At 32.8% G+C, this 18,836-nt stretch overlaps 1 protein-coding gene across 1 annotated transcript in view; it reads right to left on the bottom strand.

The window, feature by feature from the left end:
* TMPRSS15 (transmembrane serine protease 15) overlaps positions 1-18,836 on the bottom strand; it is a 136,198-nt gene that overhangs the window by 87,118 nt on the left and 30,244 nt on the right. The window contains exons 7-10 of the mRNA XM_055279329.2: positions 15,326-15,434; positions 9,922-10,028; positions 3,921-4,061; positions 3,101-3,250 (exon numbers count right to left, since the gene is read on the bottom strand). Of these exons, the coding sequence (XP_055135304.1) occupies positions 3,101-3,250; positions 3,921-4,061; positions 9,922-10,028; positions 15,326-15,434 (507 nt within the window). The remainder of the gene's footprint in view (positions 1-3,100; positions 3,251-3,920; positions 4,062-9,921; positions 10,029-15,325; positions 15,435-18,836) is intronic.

Below are 18,836 nucleotides of genomic sequence, written 5' to 3'. Positions count from 1 at the left end.
CATTGAACCCGTTTCACTTTGGTCAGTTTCATCTTATTTCCTTAGTTATTTAATCTGTTGGCAAGCCGAAACCATTTTCCCCCGTAATGTACTTAAACTCTTCAAATATCAGTGGAGTCATTTTATCTCTTATTAGGATGACAAAAAAGCAGAAAAATGATAATTTGAACATCAGAGATTTCAACCACATAAAAGGTATTTGTCATAGTCAATAGATATAAATGCTTTTTGCACTTTAACTACTCTTGTCCAAGTGTGGTAGAAACTTTTTTTTTATTACAGTAAAGAGAAAAAAAAGATCAGATTGTTTGACTGTTTTAGGCCAGACCCCTTCAGAGAGTTGGGGTGATTATCATGTAGGGGCTAGTTTTCAGCTGTGCAATTAGTGATTTTTCCATGGAGAATCAGGCTCTGGGAAATAACTTATTCAAAGAAGATTAATTATGTATGAGAGTATTCATGTCATCATTTTCAACACTAAACGTTTTTTTTCTTATGGGGTTGGCCATTTACATAGAGAACATTTTTTATGTGAAGGTCCACACTGGTGACTCATTTAGCTGGATCCTGTTGGCTTCAGTTAAAAAATATATTCAGAATCTGGCTTTTCTCACCACATCTGCTCTCACTGATCTGAGTCTCATGACCTCTTCTCTAGTTAGGCAATGGCCTTCCACCAGTCTCTTTTCAACACTCTTGCCCTCGCACAAACTGTCTTTCAACAGATCAGCCATGTTCCCTCTGCCTGAAATAATCTGTGTGGCTAGTTCTTTCAATTCCTTACAGTTTTGATTCAAATGTCACTTTTTCAATGAAACTTACTGATCATCCTCTTCTAATTTGTAACAGTATCTTAGCCCCGCCCTCCCCATCCTCTTACAAAGCTTCACATTTTCCCGAAGTACCTATTCACATTTAACACACCAAGAAACAATTATTTTATATATATATATATTTCCTATTTTCTGTTTTTTCTTGCTAGAATTTGTGTTTCATGAGAGCAGAAAATTTGGTTTATTTTGTTCACAGATATATTCTGAATGACTTGAATAAGGCCTGGAACTCAATAAATGCTTCTTAAATAAAAGAACGAAATAATACATTTGAAGGGGCTTTTACTGATGACTCTGAAATACATTAAAAGTAGTCACTTTTTACTAAAATCTATTTTTATTAAGTTGAAATGGTGTGATGAACCATATTTTGATATTCTAGGGATATCATTCTCTAAAGAAGTAGGATTAGTCAGATATATTTCTATCTTGAAAAAACTTAACTCTTTAAAGTCCTTTAACTAAATGTCACTCACAATTGATATTAAATCAACCACTTAATTTTCAGGTCTTAAAATCAGGAATATTGATCTTTGTAACTGGTCATTAATACCAAATTGCAATGCCAATGTGCTTAGAATTTTTGTTAACTTTAGAAACTATTTTATTCAGCCAATAACTTACTCAGAAATTACTTGAGTCAAAGTTATAGATATTTATTTACATATTCAAAATTAATTTTGCATGTTAATTAGATTCATGCACTGAGAATACCTGATATGGTTTGGCTCTATGTCCCCACCCAAATCTCATCTCCAATTGTAATCTACATAATCCCCATGTGTTGAGGGCGGGACCTGGTGGGAGTGATGGGATCATGGGAGCAATTTTTCCAATGCTGTTCTCATAATAGTGAGTTCCCACAAGATCTGGTGGTTTTATATGTGTTTGACATTTCTTCCTACACACACTCACTGTCTCTTGCCTGCAGCCATGTAAGACGTGTCTGCTTTGCCTTCTGCCATGATTGTAAGTTTCCTGAGACCTCCCCAGCCATGCAGAACTGTGAGTCAATGAAACCTCTTTCCTTTATAAATTACCCAGTCTCGGGTATTTCTTTATGGCAGTGTGAAAATGGACTAATACATGCCCTATTAATTCAAAGTTAAGAGACTAGGATTTTGTCCCTGAAAAGAATACTGTGGTAAAAAGAAACAAATAAGTGAGTAAATATAATGCTATATAATAGGAAAAATGGAAGAGGTGCTTAGAATATTTAAGGGAAAAAACATTTCAACTTGGAGATTTTGGACAGAATTTGTGGAGGTTACTGTATATGACCTGTATCCTTAATGCCTAGAACCACAGCTGGTTAGAGGTGGCTTTTAATGTTTATTTGTTTGAATGGGATAGTATTCTCATCAGTAACCTATCAGCAAGTCATATTATAGGATGAATTTTGACTAAGAAAATTATATAAATTCACAACTTTTCACTTTTTTTTGTATTTTTCCTTATACATTCCTTCTAAGATTTGTAACTCTCATTTCAATAATTATATTTGGTATTATGAATATGTGTTCCAAGACTCTCATGATTGATCTTCCCACTACAAGTTCCTTAGCTTCTAATATTTCACCATGATTTCTGGTTTCTCAGCAAAATATTATTGTCTCTAATATTTCCACCTGGCATCAATTCTAGTATCTCATTCAGATGAAAAATGTACTTAGAAATCACAACCCTGCCCTATTAGCATGCTTTAGAATCAGACTTCCATAGGGCTTCCCAGAAGAAGTAAATCTATCTTTGTTTCAAGATTATGCAATCTTGTATGTTGAAAATGCTAAGGAATTCTTTAAAGGAACATCAGAGATAACAAACAAATTCAGCAGGACTGCTGTTGGGTCTAAGATCAATATACAAAAATCCATTTTATTTCTGTGCACTAGCAATGTACCATCAGAAAACGAAATTAAGACAACATAGACCAAACTTCAGAAAAGCTAACTGCCTCACCCAAGTCTACTTAGTTAATAATAAGTGGCAAGTCTAGGATGACAACCTAGTCTTCTCTCTAATGGCCTCTGTGTACTTTTCAACATTTTGCAAATATATAACGTAAACCAATATATTTCTTGAAACACACTCACTTTTACTTGCCTGTTTGATTACCATTTTTCATTTAATTAATTGAATTTTTAAAAAAATCCAAAAAGATTTTTGCATTTAATACTGCTCACTTTACACTGCAGTACAACACAAATCTCTTTCCTTTTGACTTATGAATTAAAATCCTTTTGACTTCTGAATTAAATGAATTATACCTGAAGCATTGCCAAAAGTGTGGTCAAAATTGGGTCCAGTAAAAGGAGGAAAGGTGCTTCCCTGAATCCTTTCCCATTCATTGTCATCATTTAGATCCTGGACCCAGAAACAAAAGCCATCCTCAAAGTTACAATTAATTTTCTCATAATCTGTGAATGAAAAAAATAAAGAATAAAAAAATTTAGTCCACAATGTGAGTAGTTATATTAGATTGTATTGAAAATAATCTAACCTTATACAGCTTATACTTCAGTGGTATGTACAAAATCATTATTTTTTTATTGATCTTAACTCTGTTGCATTCTATTAAGTTTTTTTAAAACAGCTTTTTGTTGCCAACTGTGTTAAATTAATACATTTCCTATACTCCGTCAGGGTATTAGCAAATATAAGTTTCTCTTTTTTTAAGTTTTACATCTTGTCTCCATTGGTTCACCCACATAAACTTTGTTCCATATTTTTCTCTCTCTTGTTACTAAATTTAATACCTTGATCCAAATTAAGTTTATGTAGAATTTTCTCTGAATTAGTTTTATGCTAGTATTTTGTGACTTGCAATGATTGCAGCAAATAAAATTTTAATTTGATTTTATAGTGATTTATAAGCTTTCTCAAATTGGTTATTTGATTCCTTTGAAAAATGTAAACCATTGTCCAATTTCTCATTTCTTTTCAAGTTCTAAGAAGAGAAAGATGCACATATAAGATACTCATTATAAAATTTACATCATGAAAATTTTAGATTCTGCTACCTTTAAAATTCCATTATAACATTAAAGCATCTAAAAATTAAAAAGCCAAAAAATAAATAATACTTACTATTAAGCTCACTGCTGTTAAATGCAGTATATGTTGCATTAAAGCCAACATAATCACTTTCATCAGATTCTATAAGAAAGGTGGCAGTAACTTGGTTGGAAAAAATTCTTATTGTGCCAGGATTAGTTTCCCAAATAGAAGCTACAAAATAAAATAAACAACTGTTATATGTATATATCTATCTGTTCATCTATCTATCTCTCCATCCATCAATCCATCTACTGAACTATCAGTTTATCAGTTGATCTATCCAAATATCTATCTGATACCACTTAGTTAACTAAAAGCATTAGTCTTACATTTGTTTTAATTAAAATATCTCCCCTCAAACATTAGAAAGCCTCAAATTATTATACATATTTGTGGTTTGATAAAAAAGGTATTTTTAATTTTTAATTGTTAGCTTTATGCACTATATATACATAGAAAAGATGCATTCATTTACTGGTAAAGTTCATCTAAGAAACACCAGTTAAGCAGTTTTGAAAATTAAAGTCAACTTAGCTTTATAAGGTATTTACTGTGTCACACTCACAGGGGCTTAATCTGGGTAAAATAACAGAAACAAAAGAGTAATCTTGGGCTCTTTATGCTTGTAACTATATGACCTCAAAATAATACCAGGTGACTTAAGATTGTTTCTACAGCATTTTAAATGGATTGTAACATTTTTCTGTCTTGAGTACTTAGGGGATTTTTTTTTCATTTTTGATTGTCAAGAGTTCGTATAGTACATGGGTTATAAAAAGCTTTCATATGATGCTTTACAAAATCATTGTTATATAAAATTTGCTTTTATGAAAATGTACTGCACATACATTTTCAAAGGCGGTGATCTTGCTTCTAGGGGAGTGAAAATTGGTTCTGAGGGAGAAAAACAGTTTTAATTTTTAAATGTGTAAAGCTCAGATATACCCACAGTCCATGAACAGATACACAGAATGTAGTGTGTATGAAATATTAGACTTTCACGAGGAGCTGTTAGGAAAAGACAAGGCCTGAAATGGTTTCTTAGTGGAAGTGATAATGAAAAAAAGTGTTAACAAACAATGCATTAGCATTTTAGTTTGACAATCTGAACATGGCGTCAGATTCAGGCCTATAAAAAAATACCATACTTGCAGATAGGAGACAATGAACCACTGTTAAATAACAGTGAGTTATTTAACATTGAGTTCTGAAAAGAGATACTTTTATGAACTATTAGATATCCTGTGATTATGTAGTAATTAGGAAACAATGTGATACATACAATGTAATTTCAATATAATCTAACAGAGAGGACATCATGAGCAAGCATTGATTCACATCTTAATGTTTTTCACCAAAATGTGTGCCATGCATTCAATATTTTTCATGAAGAACTATTATTTAGACTGTTGCTATGGCAGCATGCATATCTGTGTAATTTTAATACCTCTCATATTGAAAACCTTTGGAGTTCATAAGTGTTAGTCACTTAAGGGATGTGAACATTCTAGAAGCTTTAAACCTATCTGCCTCTTTTTTGCTTTTTATTCCAGGGCAATGGAATTCTCTTGGACATCTGGCTGGCTTTGAATGTGGCTGGTGGTTCAACCACACCCTTAGTGTGTTGGATTTCATAGTGTGTTGGATTCTCATGATATCTAATAGAATTGTGCTAGTCTAAAAAGTCCAGGAGCTTACCTTGAATTCCATTAACCTGCTTCAGAGATACATGAAAACCTTCTAAAATGGTGTAGAATATGTGTCTGTAGAGATTTTGTGAAACTTTCATCAGATAGTCTTAAAGTCTTCTTGCCTAATAAGAGTCCCAGGACTACAGATCCAGTGAAAGCCATGTATTTTACAAATCCGGGGCGTAGTGGAGGGTAGTGGTTAAGAGCAGGGGCTCCAGCATCAGTATTTGATTGAGTCTTGGTTCCATGTCTTACTAGACTTCTCTGTGCCTTTCTTCTGTAATGTTACAACTTTTTCCCATAAAGATTTGTGATAAGGAGTGAAAGTAATTCTCACGTAAGATAGTGTCTGGTATATACTAAATGCTCAGTGAATTCTATCTTTTGCTTCTCTATCTCACCAACTAGGTTGTAAACCTTGAAAAGGATGAGATCATGACTTAATGCTTTCTGTGCCTCTGTCATTGTACCAAAGCATAGGAGATTTTTAATCAATATTAGAGGGCATATCTCATGATATGAGTAAACAGAGTAATAGAATTTGCCTACATAAATGAGACAGGGTTTGTGTTGAAAGAAAAAGAAAACAATTACCTAATATCTTTTAAAGGATGACTTTTTTCCTATTATAACTGATAAAATAAATTTTTAGACATTCCTTAAGAAAATCCAATGTCTTCTACTAAAAATCCAAAACTTTTATGGATGTTAATTTGCATAGACTGATCAAGCAGTCACTCTTAAATGGGAATTAACTCATCATTTGTCTACTAACAGCAAAGGCTCTGGTGAATAGGTTTTGTGAAAGAAGAAAGAAGTATGATACAGATGTGGGAATTTGGAAAGAGGGCAATGGACAGGGAAGACCAACTTTCTACAGAATATGATTCAACAGACCTAGGTCACACTACTTACATTATCCAATTTATAAGAGTGAAAATGTGGCAACTAGGGTACCATCTTTATTATAAAAGAATTTCTAATATATTCAACACATCTTAGTGAGTTTCCACTATGAATTAAGTCTGGGGCCAAGTGCTGATGACATAGAAAAGAAGTAACGAGTTTCCTCTATTAGAAGAATTTATATTGGTGAATTATTAAAAATAACCATAAAATTATTATATAAGGGAAAAATGCTATGGGGGTACTGAAGAAAGAATCTTTAATTTTGCCAGGCACTATGATTGGGGAATGTTTGAGAATTTCTGGAAGGGATGACTTAAGCAAACCTAGTGCTTGCTAAAATAAACTTTTCCACATAATGTATCCCTATCAACAGAAGTGAGTTAATGGGTACTTCTGAGTATACATAAAAGTGTCCTAATAAAAGTACAAAATGTATTGAAAATGCTTTGCTTTGAATGATATTTGCCTGTATTGTTTAATTCCATAATGCAGTGTGATTATTTTTGTTGTAGGATACATTGGCAATTCAGGAATATACACTATGTTTATTACATAGCTTTGGCTATAGCTATGCACACTTCTGTGTGCCTCAGGATAAGCATGGCCTTAAACAATGTTAAGCTACAGTATTAGAAATATATTGTCAGCAGTCCTGTGGGAATGGAATACCAGCTAAGCACTTGAGATATAAAGAATGGCATAACAACTATGCACTCAGAAATACAATTCCTAGGCTAAGCATTTTGAAACCGTTTTCAGTGTGCTAACCTAGGCATTTTTGTTGTCTTTCTTTGAAGATGCATAAAAACATTTATAGATTTTTCTGAACACTAAATTAAGTAAGCTCACTCAACATCTTCTACCCCTTTCATATGAAGTATTAATAATTATTATAACCATTGAATTTAATATTATACTTTCATCATTGCAACTTAAAGAAAACACTTTTGAAATAACTTTCCCAGCACTCTATTTTGATTTACTTCAATGTTCATAATTATTTGAAGACTGCACTATCACTTTATGCAATGTCTATATTTCTCTGACACTTTTTAGCAGTTAGAGAACTTTTGTATCACAACTGTAGGTTAAAATGATGGAAAAAATGCCTTTAGGATTTGTTTATGCTGATTTGCCCCTAAACAGGTATATAACAACTATTTTATGATGATAATTCTTTATATTGTCTCTATATAATCCCACTTACCCTAAGTAAAAAATTTATATATTTCCAATATTGTACAAATAATAACAGTATTTGAGATTGTATATTTTGAATTGGAATTTAATGAAAGCAAACCTTGTAAGCACCTTTCACATAAAGAAATTGCTAAAACATTTAGGGAAAGATGAGCTTGTGACTTGAGAATGAAAGTATCTGCGTTATTACCATACGAATTAACTTTACACTTATGGGAAATACTGCTTGTTTCCATTGATTATACACTATAATACCATATGATAGAAATATATCCCAGTTGGTGTAAATTCAAATAAACAAACCTTGAGTCTTTACAATACACCAGACTTTGTGCTAGATGCCAATGGTAAGATACCATTAGTTTTCTTAGAAAAAGTTAGAATTTTTAATTTTAAAATTTAACCCCCAATACACTTTCTCACATTTTTAGGTTATAATTAAAATATTTAATTTTCAAAACTTTAAAATAAATTATTATTCTGAATACCTTAAAATTAAGCAACTACCTGTTATGATGTAACTACATATTCATAGATTTTTCTGCTTGGATATTCAGTTTCTTATTACATTTTTATGGCAATTAATTGTGCATCAGTCACATCACTATGGCTAAACATTTGAAAATTTATTCACAAACTGCTGATACCCTAACCATGTGAAAATAATATTTAGACAGACCATGGTATTTGAAGAGTTAAGAAACATGAGAATATCTTATGCCTATCACTTATTCAGCCCCCAACCTCTACAAATTTAGATTTTATCTTCTGTATAATAGGGATGATGATATCACCTACATAAGTGGTTTGGAAGAGCATTTATTCAGTCAACTCAAAGTGCCGACAACACTCCTTTACACAGTGTAAGTGAAAATATATGGTAAAGTTTATTAATGCCACATTAGTCTTTGGAAATATTTATATGAAGTAACCTATTTGTCCACCTATGTAAATATTTGTGTTGATCATAATTTTAAAAAACTGCATTTATCAGTTGTAGAAATAGATTATGAAATGGTTGGCCCATTTTTTTTAAGAGCAAATGTGACTTACCATGAGTTCACATGTTTTATATATACTCATGATATTTGTACTTGGGCTTTTAAAGCACAAAGAATAATTGTATTATGTTTCAAGTCAGAGAGTTCGGGGTATGATTTCTGCCTCCAACACTGTGAACTTATGGTAATTTAATACATTATACCTCATTTTACTCTTCTGTAAAACATATTTTGCAGGTTTGTTGAAAATATTAAATAAGAAAATGCACACTGATTATTCAGTAAAGTATCACACATCAATACCTAATAAAAATATTATTAGCATATGCTTAAATATTTCTCAAATCATTAAATCTATAAAAAATTATTCAATAGGATTCACTTTTCATTACCCACAAATATAATTTGAGAGGCAAGTTTCTTAAAGTTATTATATAAAATTTAATCACAGGTGTCACCAACCTTATCCTAGCTCGACACTTAACCATTTCTCCAACATGCAAGGAAAACTAGTTATTCCCTCGGCTTCGTTTCCACATTCTCTACCTCATCCTCACTGTATTTCTTCCTGGAATTTTGCCCCTAATTTCACTGGTTACTGTGAATAGGTCTGTGCATTTGGGGCCAGGTAGAACAAAGGGGCATGAGCAGATGTATATTACTAGGACATTCCCTGCCCTCTTTTCAGCTTCCAGCCCCGTCCATGTATAACGATAAATGGTTATATAGTAACAATAACATCCATCCACATCTACCATTTACTGAGCCTACCTCCTTGGCTAGATAATGTTTTAGCCACTTTATTAGTATTAGCCTACAGGAGACCAAGGAGCAGGATGAACATAAAAAATGACAGAACCTCTGTGAGTTTATAACCTATGCAATGCAGAGAAAATAGAATAGTAATTTTCTGGGATTGTGTGAATCTGGTTAATAGGGACTAACATTTAAACAATGTATGGTAACCAAATATATAATTATAATCCTTTGACAAATTTCACATAATTTTAAAGATATTAATTAGAAGAGGACCATGTTAAAACCTAACTGTTTTATTATGAAGATCACATAGAACACTAATTTTCTAATATTTATGAGAAGTAATTGTTTTTTAGTTTTATAAGTTTCAAGTCCATATTCATTTCAAAATCAAAGGGAAAACATACCACTCCAAAAATTTACCCACATATTTTCATTTTCATAAGTAATTGTATATTTGTTTCAACTTACCTCTTAAAATCTTGCTTGATCCTACACCTTCATAAATATCTAATATATCTGTATAATATGTATTAAAATGATCGAAGCTCAGTTTAATGGAAAGTCCTTGGTTTACACTAAATTAAAAGCAAAAAATAGATTACCAAATTTTTAACAGTTGTCATATTTCTTAATGCATTCTAGAATTTGTATGTGTTTTCTTGTGGTGAACACCACATAATATGATATCTACCCTCTTAAATTTTTAAGTGTACAGTGCAATATTGCCAGTTATGAACACAATGATGTAAGCAGATCTCTAGAACTCTTTAACTTGCAGGACTGAAACTCTGTATCAGTGAATGACAACTCCCCATTGCTTAGTCCTCCCAGCCCCTGGCAACCACCATTCTCCCTTCATTTCCATGAGTTTAACTACTTTCTGTGCTTCATGTAAATGAATTCATGCAGTATTTATCTCTCTGTGACTGGCTTATTTCACTTAGCATAATGTTCTCAAGGTTCTTCTATGTTGTATGATATACAAGATTTCCTTCTTTATGACTGAGTAATATTCATATATATATCACATTTCCTTTGTTCAATCATCGGAGGATGGACATTCAGGTTCTTTTTACCTTTTGGTTATTGTAACTAATGCTGAAATGAACATGGGAGTGCAGATATTTAATTGAGATAAATATTCAGAATTGGGAATGCTGGATCATATGGGAATTCTATTTTTAATTTTTGAGGAACCTGAACACTGTTCTCCATAGCAGCTGCACCATTTCAGGTCTTCTCAATATCATTTGTGGAAAAGACTATCCTTTCCCCTTTGTGTTGTCTTAGCACCCTCGTGGAAGATCATTTGATCATATATGTGAGGCTTTATTGTGGGCTTTCTATTCTGTCTGTCTATATGTTTGTCTTTTTGCCAGTACGTTACAGTTTTGATTACTATAGCTCTGTAATATATTTTGAATCATGAAGTGTGAGCCCCCAGGTTTGTTATTTTTTAAGTTTGTTTTGGCTATTCAGGTTTTGTTGTGATTCCATATACCTTTTTGGATTTTTTTTCTATTTCTGTAAAAACCTCCATTGGTATTTTATAGGGCTTGCATTCAATCTGTACATCACTTTGGGTAGTATGAACATTTTAATTATGTTAAATTTTCCAATTCGTGTATATTGTTCATACCATCAAGGTGACAGCTATTATATTCTATAATTGTTATTTACATACTTAAATGTCTTTCCTAACAGAATTTATATGACTCAAGGACAGGGATTAATTCATTCATTCCTGTATTATCTAATACTTTGTAGAAACTACTGCATGCTGTTGATATAAAAAATAATGTATCTAGCTGCCGGTATAAGAGCATAGAAGGAAAAGTGTGACAGGTTCATCAGAAAATTTAAATTTGATATTTAAACTATTTCCATTTTCAGATAATAGTTTCAGAGAGGGGAGACTTACTGAAACCTCTATTTACAACTCCACTGTCTTATTAAAGTGTTATAACCAGAAATGTAAATAACTCCTCCAAGTGCTTTGTAACTACCAAGTTTCTCTGAACTCCTTGGAAGGGAGATGGCTGAAAGAAATAAAAGTGTGTATGGGAGAAAATGTCTAAGCCTCCTTGGGCATGAGTTTGGCTAGATCATCTGCAAATGGACCCAGGAAAGGATTAAAAAGGCTAGTAATACTTAAGACATTTAGTATCCAAGGCCAAGCAGGAGCCCTGAGAAGTGATCTGGCCTCTGACTCTGGCCCTGGAGGATACTGAGTGAACAAGGCCTACAGGCAGGGACATGGCAAGATTGGTTTTTAGTTTTTAGGTTCACCTCCAGCAGTAACATGGCCAATAAGGCAATCAAGGACATTCTTCACAGAGTTAGTTAATTTTTGAAAGTCTAAAAGTCATTGTTGAGAACTGTCCATTTGTGGCAAGACCTCAGGTTGATCAAACACCATACTATAATTATGGCCCGTAGGGTGGAGTTCAGGGCTGAAGTTTAGTCTTCAAGTAGTGGGGTTGGTGTTAGTGAAATGGCAGCTACTAGCAGGGCAGCATTAAAAGACAACTAAGCAGAAACTCAGATTTTTGGATCTGACTAGTGTTTGCTGCAAGGGAGATAAAGTTAGAATGGTGGTGGGTTATTAAAAAAAAAAACCCAAACCAAAAACCTATAGACTTCAGCCCTGAGTATCAGATTCAGTAGTTCCATAGTGTATTCTGGAATGTATATTTTGAGAAGCTCCAAGGGCAATTATGATGAGCACTTAGGTTTGAGGGCCCTTGAAGTATGATAGGTAAATGCAGGAGATGCTACACTCATGGCTACTCTAAGACATGTCTGGTAACCACAGGCAGAGGTGAGGGGATCAAGGTGAGTGAGCAGAATATCATCCCAGAGTAGACAGAGAAGGAAAGTAAAGCTAAATTTGAAGCTGTTTAAATTCTGCCTCTGTTACTTCAGTTCAAGGACTGGGGGAGTGAGCCCGCTGGTGAGACTTTTAGGGAATCTGGAGTCAAGATGGAATAGACAGAGATGGAAGAAATAGGCAGACTTGAGAGATGATTTCTGCCCTTTTAATTAAAGTTCTGGTGTGTCTGGGCAAGAATATGGTAAGTGTTTTTTCATCTGATGTTTTCAAGCTGTCAATCTAAGGAACGCATGCATGAGGAGCTCCGTAGGACGCTTTGCTTTCAGAGGACCTCTGCTTTTCCAAAACAGATATTTGGAGGTAGAAGAGACAAAAGTGCAGACGACTTTCCGCTTTCTTCTGATTCAGAAAATTCAACTAACTTCCAATAAAACCACAGGGATTTATAAAAGTAAGATTAATTGGTGAACATAATCAGATGTTTTATAATATTAGATATTTCAGTTACCTTCTGATTTTTTGAAAGGATTAAATTTCTTTAAATTTAATTAATACACTTTGTATTATTGTGTCAGTAGTTGATATTTTTATAGACCACTTTTACTGAGCATTTAATATGTGGTTAAGCACTTTACATTCATTATCATATTTAATAATGACTTCTTTGACCACAGTATTTAGAGATGTGGAATTCTATAGACACAGAAATTTTGAGTCAAAGAGGTTTACTCATTTGCCTGAGATCACACATCTTGATCTGATGATGTGTGAATATCTTGATCTGAAGATCTTAATCTGAAGAAGTTAGATGTGAACCCACACAAACTGTCTCCAATAACTATATTCTTAACTATTGGCTGTATGCTAACTGTGTTCTTAATGTAATTCAAAGGATGAGCTGGTCCTGACCAAAATATAGTTTAATTGCATCTTAAACATTTCACCTATACTTAATTGATCTTAAACCTTATAGAAAAATTATTGTCTTTAGTCCCATCTGATCACTATTGGGAAAGAAAACAACTATTTGGTACAATGCATTACTAATATAATAATCAGCTTTGAGAAAAGATAGATTATTTGTGTGATTAATTAGATCATCATTTTAGCAAAAAGTACACTGTTTTGGGGCAACATCTGAGGTTCTTCAGGTTTTTAAAATAATCCGTTTATCAATCTAGATTTCTTAAAATAGTTTCAAAAATTAAGTAATGGAAAGAAACTAAAAACAATAGGACCATAAAATTTTTAATTAATATCGGATAATTTTTGCATAAAGGACATTATCATTACAGCAAAAGTTTATTGTGTGTTCTGCTCATAAACCCTCTAAATGTGACCTGTCTTTATTAGGAAGTGAACTTAGCAATTAAATTATTTTTATTTGGTATTAATAAAATTTCAAAGATTGCATAAAAAATAGTTGTGTACCCAATTATGCTGATTAGTTACATTTATATATTCTTTCCATTTTCAGTGAAAGATATTTAAGATTTTCTACGGCTTTCTACTCACATTTTAAATAAGTGCTAGAGTTAATATTTTATTTTCCTAATGAACAATGCTAATAGACATTTATAAATGCTTCTTTTAAATTTGAAGTGATTATGTGTGTGTGTGTGTTTCTGCGTCAGAAAAATACTTTATATAGATATATAAACACATACAAATGTAGGGTGAAAACAATATTCTCCAACTTGGTTAATTTTTCAATTGGCAAGAATTACTTAGAACTGCCATTTTTAATTCATAGTCTTATTTTTGACACACCAATAGCATGTTATCTAGAGCAGGAAACAAAGGAAATTGTGTTTTTAGTTATATTACATATCTCACAAGGGGTTGCACTCCAAATTGAAATAAAAAATAAAGGGATATTCTTCTTTCCTTGAACAATGCCAAGTAAGTGTGTATAGAACAATCTTTTTCTCACATCTCCTCTCTGGGATATGTCTACCTGGGTGATTAGTTATGGGGCCATTTCATACTGTTTGGCAAGAGCCTGAGGCTCTGACTTTTAACTTTCTTTAATCAGCTATTATATATCAATATAATATATCATCAATATAATCATCATCAATATCAATCATCATCAATATAATATAATCATCACAATGATGAAAATTATACTACAGGTCAGACTGGTAAACCATAATCCCATCTAGCTATTAATATAAATGAACTAATTAGAATATAATTTTTCATAGTGAATTCTATGGAGCACTTATTCTGCATGCTCTGTTGGGGAAATATTCAGCATTTCAACAAGAAAGTTTTCACTAGAGACTTATATTGCGTGTTAACATATTTAAGGCTATAAGAAGTCCTACTTTTAAGAGTTTTAATAAGTTTATTTCAGGATCTCTTATATTTATGTAAGTACAAATTCTTTTTATCCTTGGAATATCTGGAAGGAACTTAAGGTGTTCCTTGTCTATGAAAATGCTTAGGTAAACATTAAGGTAGATCAGCTATCAGCAGCCTAATTATTTTGATTATCATCATGATTGGATTGGTTAATTGAATTAAGAATGTGGAGGTGAAATACATATTGACTGATCAAAATGTCTTTCAAGATATAGCAAGAAAGACATATATAGAGGCTGTTCCCTGCTCTTAATCTGCTGTAACTGAATCACACCTTTAGAGATTTCCGCATGGTAAGTGGCAAAATGAGAAAGAAAATATTTTATAGACAAATGCAGATGATGTGAAATTCTACTTCTCATGATACACAGCCATACATGTATGTTGCTTGCCTGGCCACACATGAGTAATGTCCACCACAGAAAAATAAACTTGCTGCAGAACCCAATGAGATGACCCCATTTATTAGACAGTATTGTTCATAGCACAGAATGCCTTTCTAAAAGGTTAAAAATGATAGTATAGTTTTTCGTACAGTTTTTCAGTTGGGAGGTTTTTGCTTCATAGTTAATGAAAGCAATGATTCTTTAAAAAACTACTGCAAGCAATAAGATGTTGCATCAGAAAAACACTTTATGACTTAAGAACAGAAAATAGAAGATCTTGTATTACCGTATGATCCACTGGCAGACAACACTTGTTTCAGACGGTTTCGGATAATGAGTAGCCTGGAAAGACCCAGATGATCCAGTTAACAAAAATCTTCCATCACAAACTGTGGCTGCAAAACGATGCCAATTAATGTTAGACAAAAACAATCTTGGGATTCAAATTGGCTGCAAAACATTTCACAGAATATTCATGGCAGAATCTGTACAAGGCTATTTTATAAAACTGAAATGATAGTAAGATTTCATGTTTGAAACCTATTAGCCATGTTCAAATACTCATACACATCCTATCGTGAAATATTTTAGAAAAATTCTTTCTTTCTCTCTGTTTCTCTTTCCTTTTCCCTTCCTTCCTTCCCTCCTTTCCTCCCTCCCTCCTTCCCTTCCTTTCTTTTTCCTTCCTTCCTTTCTCTCTTTTTTCCTTCATTCCTTCGTTCTTTCCTTCCTTCCTTCCCTCCCTCCTTCCTTCCTTTCTCTCTCTCTCTTTTTCCTTCCTTCCTTCCTCTCTCTTTTTCCTTCCTTCCTTCACTTCCTTCCTTCCTTCCTTTTCCTTTTTTTTTTTTTTTGAGACGGAGTTTCGCTCTTGTTGCGTGTGCTGGAACGCAACGGCGCGATCTCGGCTCACTGCCTCCTGTGTTCAAGTGATTCTCCTGCCTCAGCCTCCGGAGTAGCTGGGATTACAGGCGCCCGTCACCACGCCCGGATAATTTTTGTATTTTTAGTAGAGACGGGGTTTCACCATGTTGGCCAGGCTGGTCTCAATCTCCTGACCTCAGGTGATCTGCACTCCTAGGACTCCCAAAGTGCTAGGATTACAGGTGTGAGCCACTGCGCCATGCCCAAAAGCATTGTCTTTCTAAACACACTTCCCTAAGCTGCACTTTAAGTGTATTCTTCCATATTTGCAAGGAAATAAATATATCTGAATTGAAAACTGCCAGTTCAGACAGTCATTTTTTGTCTTATTTTTATAATTAAATTGGAGCTAGGTGAATTTCAAATATATGTACAAGGTGCTATGTTTTCTTGAAAAAGATTAGAATAAGGCCAGGGAAATGATAGTACTAGTGGCCTGTACAGAATTCCATCCAACAAATCTGTTAGTCCATCTTTTAAAGTTCATTACTCTTGCTCCTTTGGGAGATAACTAGTTCAATATTTTCTATATTTTCATTCAATATTCCTGATTAAGCCTTTTTCTTTCCATAATTACTCATTTTCCGCTTTTACTTTTCATAGGTTTATTTCATGAACCTCTCCTTAATGTCATGCATTATTAGTTGCCTTTAATTTATATCTGAATAGATTACAACTAGATTAAAATCTTCTTGAAGGCATGAACCAGGAGCCATAACTTAGAGATTTTTGTTTTTTTTTCATACACTTGCTATGTATAGTATATGCAAAAATCCACCTTGATTTTCACAATTTTTAGTCTTTCTTACATTATTTTCCTTCTAGTTACTTGGTTATGTTGACACAATATTCTAAAATTATGACGCTTACAATGTATCTTTTTCTCTGCACAGATTAAAAATTCTTCATATGGAGAAACATTAATGGAGGCTAGAAAAATCAAAGTAATATGTCAAAATTAATTTGCCATTTTTGGAATCTGAGTGTTTAGAATAAGCTAATTCTAAACTGAGCTATGAAAAAGCTCGTCGTAAAATTATAAAGTGATTCTATCAAATTACATAATACAAGCTATTTTATGACAAAATATTTTATGTATATAAAAATAAATACATTAAAAATTAGATAGCAAATAGAAATCTTGATAAAAATTTCATGTGTTTATTGGGTTTTTGCTATTTTTTTGGTATATATATATTTTCAAGTACATAAAAATTTACTTTGGTAACTTAAGTTTATTATTCAAAGTCTGCTTAAAAACAATGGCCTGGGAATTAATTCATTAGCTTATGATTTGGTAACCTGATTCCCAGAAGAATATAGATTGATGGACAGCGGCTTTCAGGTGGAAATAATGCTGCTGGAAGTTTGAGCTGGTGCTGAAAGTCATTAGGCTTGTGGGCTCCCCATAATCAATGAATGAAGCAACTTAAAATGAATAAAGCAACTTGTACTCTTCAATTCTCTCTGGATAAAAATAGATTCATTGATTGATTTAAACAATATTATCCCACAAATAATTCGAATTTATTTACCAAAATAGATACAATACTTAAACAAAAAAAAGAGAATCAAGAAAATGGAAAGTGACGGTGTGCAAGCTTGAGAGAGTTAGTGACATGAAAGTCTGGTCACTACTAAGGTTCAATAGACAAAAAATCTTCATGTTACTAAAAAGTAACAACGCAGTTTGACTATGTTTTTAAAGCAAATTTAGATAATTACTTCCATTCTAATACTGAGGCTCATCTCCTGAGTTTAGAGTGGCTCATAAAAATGATTCATAGCATTAAAACTTATTTTAGGACAAATTATCACACTTACATGATATTCTTATGGTTCATGGTTCACTTTTATATGCACTGATATTAGTTCATCATGAAAATTATGAACTCCATGAGCATAATAACAAAATAATAGGTGCAGTACATTTTTCAATTATTCGATTAATATATTTTGGTAGTTATGCCTTTTCCTCTATTTAAGGATATTGATCATCATTATGTTAGCTTAAAGCCATGTGTCTAAGTTGACGTACACTGTTATTTTTGAAACAGAAATCAGCATCACCTTTGTTACCTCATGATGGCACACTTGTATCATATTCTCCCTGAAAAGATTTTGGAAAATGCCTGAAAGCCATAGCAAAGCAAGAACATTGCTTTCTTCTTCTTTGAGTAACTTAGTTATATAAAATAGATTAAAAATATTCTGTAGCCTGCACTTTCTTCCAATATGTTCCGAGTGCACTTCAAAGTACGTAGTTCAACTTTAAAGGTCTGAATTTTATCCAAGAACATTTGCATCGGGATTGCTTAGTGGAAATCTATGTAGTAGAGTTGCCTTTTGTTGAGTTGGTACCGGGAAACAGACCAGCTGTCTGGCTTTTAAAATGTGTACTAAGTGGATAGGGAGCTTTTAAAACTTTGGTCGTTATTAGAATATTCATCTTTAATTACTATCAAGCAAGATGACAAAAGTGTAACAAATAATAGAAAAGTGTAGAAAATAGTAACTACAGTCTTTAACACACTTTGGACACTAATTGTACTTATAGTCAGTTTTAAAACTGATTATAAGCCATACCAAAAAATGTGCAGTTAATACATTCTGTTAAATAAAACAAAATATCATTAGACTTATCCAAAGTCAGCAGTCTCCCCTTATCCACAGGGCATATATTCTAAGACCTCCAGTGGATGCCTGAACCATGGATAGTACTGAACCCTATATCTGCTATGTTTTTTCCTATACATACACACCTACCATAGGAGATTCACAGCAATAATCACTAATAAAATAGAACAATTATAACAATACTCAGAATGATGTGCAATTTTATACTTATACATTGTTTATTTCTGGAATTTTCCATT

This window comes from Symphalangus syndactylus, chromosome 5 (genome assembly GCF_028878055.3).
Source record: "Symphalangus syndactylus isolate Jambi chromosome 5, NHGRI_mSymSyn1-v2.1_pri, whole genome shotgun sequence".
NCBI lineage: Eukaryota > Metazoa > Chordata > Mammalia > Primates > Hylobatidae > Symphalangus > Symphalangus syndactylus.
Note: the sequence above shows the minus strand (reverse complement) of the source record. Positions and strands in the feature narration are given on the sequence as shown.